Source organism: Amphiura filiformis, chromosome 4 (genome assembly GCF_039555335.1).
Source record: "Amphiura filiformis chromosome 4, Afil_fr2py, whole genome shotgun sequence".
In the NCBI taxonomy this organism is placed as follows: Eukaryota; Metazoa; Echinodermata; class Ophiuroidea; order Amphilepidida; family Amphiuridae; genus Amphiura; species Amphiura filiformis.
In genome coordinates this window covers 62,476,457-62,482,829 of record NC_092631.1, presented here as the reverse complement: position 1 = coordinate 62,482,829, position 6,373 = coordinate 62,476,457, and the positions used below count along the sequence as shown (strand labels likewise).

The 6,373-nt window shown below is 34.4% G+C and overlaps 1 protein-coding gene across 1 annotated transcript; it reads right to left on the bottom strand.

Annotated features, from left to right (window-relative positions):
• Nucleotides 1-321: 321 nt before the first annotated feature.
• On the bottom strand, nt 322-5,842 carry LOC140150313 (neuropilin-2-like). The gene is made up of 6 exons (XM_072172320.1): nt 5,474-5,842; nt 4,025-4,141; nt 3,265-3,292; nt 2,338-2,651; nt 963-1,113; nt 322-440 (listed from the first exon to the last, which is right to left on the bottom strand). The coding sequence occupies exons 1-6, from the start codon at nt 5,840-5,842 to the stop codon at nt 322-324; spliced, it is 1,098 nt and encodes a 365-aa protein (XP_072028421.1).
• Between the last annotated feature and the right edge of the window lie 531 nt (nt 5,843-6,373).

The window sequence follows — 6,373 nt, the reverse complement described above, 5'->3', positions numbered from 1 at the left end:
TTTGGGGAAAAAATCCATATTTTAAATAAGAAAGGTCAAAAGTTTCAATTGATCGTCGGTTTTTCATCCCAGCTACACACACTTGAAGTACATATTATAATATTTATAAAGTTTACTTCGAGGACTGTTAAATATCAAAAATATCAATTCTAATCATTTGCAATAAAATGTGTATTATATCGCGAATTAAAAAAAAATCAAAATTATTTGATATCATCAGGACATTCTTCGTATTCAGAATGCAATTCGATATATCTGATATGCTCTCATGTCCCACAAAAATACTGTCCAAACGTTCATACCCCAACCCTTAACTGCGTTCTATTTATACTCACGTTGATTTGTCACCACTACGATAGTAGTAGATTCTGAATTGGTTATACGAATTGTTGGTGTTGGAGCTACTGTAGTTACTTTGGCAGTGGTTGTAGGCGATTTGACTGTGGTGAACAAATAAATATAGTTTTTGACCCTTTATAGCTTAGTAATACATAATGATTGCTTTAGCTATTGCTACCTAGATGATCATACTGTGGTAACTGTTTCTAATTGCGAATCTCCAACAGAATAGTTGGTATTTATTTCAGATCTATCGCATCATTGTGATACCTGAATAAAAGTTCAAGATTAGAATAATTCATCACATGACTTCTTTTGACCATTGATAAACGAGTACTAGGGTAAGGACTTGGATGAAGTTATTGGAGATACCAATTCAATGTCCGATTCTCTTCGACAAAGTAAATAGACAAACTTACAATGTCGGCATTTACGTTGAGAACAAATTGTATGACATTATACATAAAGTATTGGAAATTGAACAAATAAAGGAACTTTGATTGCTGTAAAAATATAACGTCAAGGCTAAAGTATGTAGACAGCCATATTCAATTACAAATATGCACCATAATAAGTAACACAATTCTGATCATAATGTTAATGATTTATCTTTAGGGTCTTACCATGTTCGCAACCAAGTGGTTCAACACGAAGGCCGCCTGTACCAACCATTTTTGTTGGTCTAATTCTAAGCGAAAGAACTTGATCATAGCGTCCACGGATTAATACACGTTCAGATTCATCTCCAGAGAAGTCTGCAGGCAACTCATATTCCTGGCAAATTGAAACAATATTGAAGGACTATAAATTTTAGTCATTCTCAAAACGAATGTTTTGTGGAAAAGTTGATAATACATTTTGTGTGACTCTTTCGCAAATTACATGTAAGGTATATGTACTACTCGTATATATGTAATATTATAAAAACATTGACTGAGAATTTGAACCCAACTCGTGCTTTCATGTACTACTGGGATCATATTCAATGACAAATCACACATTATAAAAGCTGTCAAATAGTGCATTAACGGAGTGCAATACAGTATTATTGTGCTTATTAGCGCGTGTTCCCCCGCGTTGTTGTGTGGATCCTGTGACGGCATTTGAAGGAGGGAATGTAATGGTTTCCCCTAAGTAAAAACACAAAATTACGAAAATGTCTTTCAGGTAATCAGGTAATACATCAATACGGGGGAAATACGTTATTAAGCTTAATAATACTCAACTGCACTTGTTGGCAGCTTTTAAACTGGTGATTCAATATGAACCCAGTCATGCATGAAAGCACTTGTTGGGTTCAGATTCCCAGTCAATGTTCGCATGATGAAATGTGCTAAGACCCATTTCAATCGCATAATATTTTTGGTCAAAATGAGGTCAAATATACAGGTGAACTTACTTTATTGGAGCTTTTTTATATCTCGTGTGCAATTCGCGCCAAAATCTTCTTTTTGTTTTGGTCAACTTTATGAAAACGACCAAACATACCTTCTGATACTTTTTAACTTAATCTGCAAGCGTTTTTTAATAACCAAATAACCAAAATCATTTCAATCGAAATTCAATATTTACGAACTCCTAGTAGTAAATAAAATTTTCAATTGACATTCAGCATTTATATGTACGAATTCCTGGTAAATAATAACCATATGTTTATGTTATAGCACGCACACGCAACTACCCCTTTTAGGAGATCATAATTAACATTCTGTACAGTAAATTTTCAAACTGAAATTACAAAACTAAAAGAAGCACAGTTATGTTCTGCAAGTTATGAGGACCCCATTAGCCCAACCAATGGCGCCCCATTGAACGACAGAAAAAAAGAAGATTCAGATACAAAGTAGAACTAGACGACTGCTTATGTGAATGCAACGTTACATTTTTACAGGATTGGTCAAGGGTGATTGCACTCTATAAAAACAAAAAGTTTCATGGCAACTTTCAGTGCAAACAAGATAAATTGTGGGTTGATTTATATTATATTTAAAATCTCACCTGAGGGTTTTCGGTTCCAAGCTCAGTTATTGCTGCCCAGTCGTCATCGTCTGGATTCTCGATTTTTGTATACTCAATTCTACTCAACTTGGAAAAATAATTATCTTCATCAGCACCCTGAACTACCAGTCCAGTGAAAAAAGATGGCGCATTGAGTTTGATAACCATGAATTTATCTGGATCATCTTCTTCTGGTACCCAAGCTTCACCGTTCAATCGCCCTGGAGTGCCTTCGCCAGCAAGGGAGGAGGAAAATTTAATCTGATCATCCGTGATGGTGTTGTCTTCCATTCCTAGAGGTTCATAGCAGGTATCTGCCCATAAAAACATACAAAAATAACACGCAAGTAAGGCATCAATGACTAAACAGAATCGATGGAAAAGCCTTTTTGCATAGATACCTAAAATGGCTTAAATTAGTTCAACATTATCGTTTATCTCTTTATATAAGTTTAACGGTTCAGATTCGATTAACATTTACATATGGGTACATTTTGTAACGTTTAATTTTCAAATAATTATAGTATGCAATAATTTTAGCGTAAATAATGGTTTGTATTGATAGATACCGAGTTTGCTATAGCATTTCTCTTTGCATGTTTATAAACATGAAACTAAATATTCTTAGTCTATGCTTCCTACACACATTGCACAAAAGTATTGCTACATTGCAACTGTAAAAAAAAAACAATTCCGGAAACTGTAAATTGAACATTGATCCAATATCCTGTCGATTTCACATGATGTACGCGATAGAAATGTTCTTTGCTAAATTAACTAAGATTATGCTAATAAATGTGACGGAAAGGTGTCATTTGGGGCGACATCATGCGCCTATTCCAATGTTTACAATTTCGAAAAGACGGAAATTCGTTTGAATGCAGTGACGAAGAAACTTTAGTCCACAAAATGTCTGGATGCCGTTACAATGGTTTCTAAATGGTTTAATTCGTTTCTGCAAAGTATAGGAAAATAGTGTCGGGAGAATGATTACTGAGTATGTCGGGTGAAAGAAATTATCAGCACTAGAAGACAAATGGCTTCAAGGTCTGGAGGAAAAAAGGTCACGTAGCTAGCCTATAGGTCACCGGATGACCTTGAATCCTGTTGTGTCCATTACATGTTTAATGTCATGTCCTTTATGGAGTAACTACGTGACTTTCGTCCAATCACAACTGCCGTGCAACCTTCGTCCGGAACGGTTTCCCTTATACATTGCGGAAACCGATTGAACCATGGCAACCATTCTAAAGGCATCTGAACATTTTGTGGACTAAAGTTTATTTATCAGTCTGCATTCAAAAGGATTCCCGTCTATAAGCCATTGTAAGCACCGCAATAGGTACATTGGCAGGTGACACCTTTCATCCCATTTATTAGCATGATCTTATTTACTTCATGCAAAGAACATTCCCACGCAATATTTCAAGTAAAATTGTAGTGTTCAACTTATTGTTCAGCAATGTTGCAATACAAGTGCGTGTATTGAACTACAACGAAATAAATAAATAAATAAATAAAAATAAATAAATAAATAAATAAATAAATAAATAAATAAATAAATAAATAAATAAATAAATAAATAACAGTCAAAGAAAGAGCTAAGAAAAAAGAAAGACACAGTCGATTAATAAAATTGGGTCAATTTTACGGCAATTTAGAAATTTGACCTTTGACCGTAGATTACCAGATCCAACGGATTGAAGAGGATAAATGCGCACAGCACAGCTTCTACATCAACTAACTGCTGGTTAAGGACATTTTCATATGGCGCCTCAGCAGTCTCGGGATCTGGATTGAAAACCTTTAGATAAAAGGAAAGAAATTGACATATAGCTTCATATATACAAAGATGTGATTGTCACTTTTTTAGGGGAATAAACGTAATAATAAGGCTTTAGCATGACAAACACGATAGTGTTGTTGTTTGATAACTCCAAGCGGCTATCGTTCAAGCCATTGGTAATTATCATAGAATCATATAAGTCATCAATTTCAACAAAATGATTGTGGAAATTTATATTATTTTGGAAATATGTTTTATTTAAGCGTCAATCAGAGGTTTTGCGTAAAAGCTGGAAAACCTTAATTCTTTTTGTTTATTCGGGTATGCTGACTTCAAATATTTTGTCTGCCTGCATATTTTGTAAACCTTCTTGTCAAAATGACCCAACTTTGAACAAATTTGAATAGCTAGTCTTTCCCGAAAGGAAACATAACAGAATCGTGTCATGACCCAACTTATCAAATTTGAATAGTTAGTCTTTTCCGAAAGGAAACATAACAGAATCGTGTCAAAATATCTTGTCAAATCAAATATTGGGTTTGAGATCTTGTCAATTTGAATGGCTTCTTGTTAAAATAAAACGAAATAATAGGGGAGCCAGAACCCTCATTTGAATCCACAAAGAACCAAACCAAACCAACTTCTTTAGGCTCCTGAGATGACCCCAAAAGATAATCAGGATGTTTCCAACAATATAAACTGGCCCCACGGTGTTTTTTTCACCATGGCATCCAATAAGAGAAAGGTAAATTAATTAGCAAAATAATAGTTGGTTGTAAGTGATTGCTTGATACATTCTCGTGTCAAGCGATATCACTCGAAAGCGATTGTTATCAACTGATCAGCTCGACGCTCTGAAAACGGAAGTAAACACTGAGCATGCGTTAGAATCTCTTTTCTGCAAAAGCGATCGAGTATAAATTCAGTTTTAGTACTTGTATAACGATGTATCTCCATTTTTTTCGAACCATCCAGCATTTCCACTTTATTCTTATTAGGCACAAATAAGTATTTGAGCCCCCCCTAAAATTTTTACCTGACCCCTGCAAAGTGTTCCAACATATTCCCTCGATAATTAAGTTTATTCGAAATTTTTCGAATCATAGAAGTTTCGCTTCCAACAAAAAATTAAATAATTCCAAAATTACTTATTTGTTTGGAGGGGTAGGAGTCATTTTCCAAAAATTGTCAATTTGACGACTCTTGTCATTTTCAACCAGAAATGGATTTAGTTTGAAAAGTACGAAAAATACAGTTAAATTAAAAAAAAAAGGTCAATAATAGGTATAAAATAAGCTTTTGTGAGTGCATAAATGAAAAAAAAAGATTATATTTAGTTAAAACACAAACCTTTTGGTTTTCGCTATCTGGTTCATTTACAGTTTGCCATAATTCGCCAGCGCCTTCCGGCAAGTATGTCACGTAAAATTGAGATACATAAGAATCGCCAGACCCTTGGGTAATGATGGTGCTAATATCGGATGGGGAGCTTAGTTTGACCTCTAGGTATTCTTCATCGCTATCGCTATCTGTAGCTGGTATCCAAGGTATACCCATGAAACGTCCTACACTTGTTTCTACATCGTCTGCGTCCGTTGGTTTACGCGATGAGTAGCTTATATGATCATCGGGAATTACATCTGAGTTTTCAACACCAATTGGTTCCATACAGACCGCTGTAGTTATGATGTCAGCAAATGTGAATAATAATATAGACATTTTAATTAGATAAATATTATATCGGTCTGCAATGACATCTGACATTTTTTCTTGGTCGAGTATTAATTTTTAGATTTTTGGCCCTGTATTCAAATTTTATACACACGTACCACTACATATTAAGTCTGGGCGATGCATAAAAATAAGACCAGAGGAACTATTTGTTTGCAGGCCAACAGAAAATGCTGCTTTAATATACTGAAAGTTATTATATATTGCTCAAAATATGCATTTTGGGGTCTGATGTTTTGAAATGGTTATTTGACATTTCAATCATTATTTGACATTTTTGTTGAAATATTACCAACATGTATCCACACGACATCGTTTGCTAGTAATAGTAAAATGTGTTCAATTTTAAGGCATTAACGGTTCAGAAAAAAAGAAATGGCTTCTTGTTAAAATAAAACGAAATAATAGGGGAGCCAGTCTCAGATCAATTTAGATTGAGGTTTTGGTCAATTAGTATCTAAATCATCTTGTTTTATCTGATATTGCTTACTTTGAACTGAATAAGAGAAAGTTTCCATG

Bases quoted from the DNA above. Each gene is read 5' to 3' on its own strand.
- LOC140150313 (XM_072172320.1), bottom strand. From the start codon at position 5,842: ATGTCTATATTATTATTCACATTTGCTGACATCATAACTACAGCGGTC. The intron at 1,114-2,337 runs GTGAGATTTTAA...TCAATTTGCCAG, and splicing joins TTGGAACCGAAAACCCTCAG to GAATATGAGTTGCCTGCAGA. The intron at 441-962 runs GTAAGACCCTAA...TGTTCACCACAG, and splicing joins ACCACTTGGTTGCGAACATG to TCAAATCGCCTACAACCACT.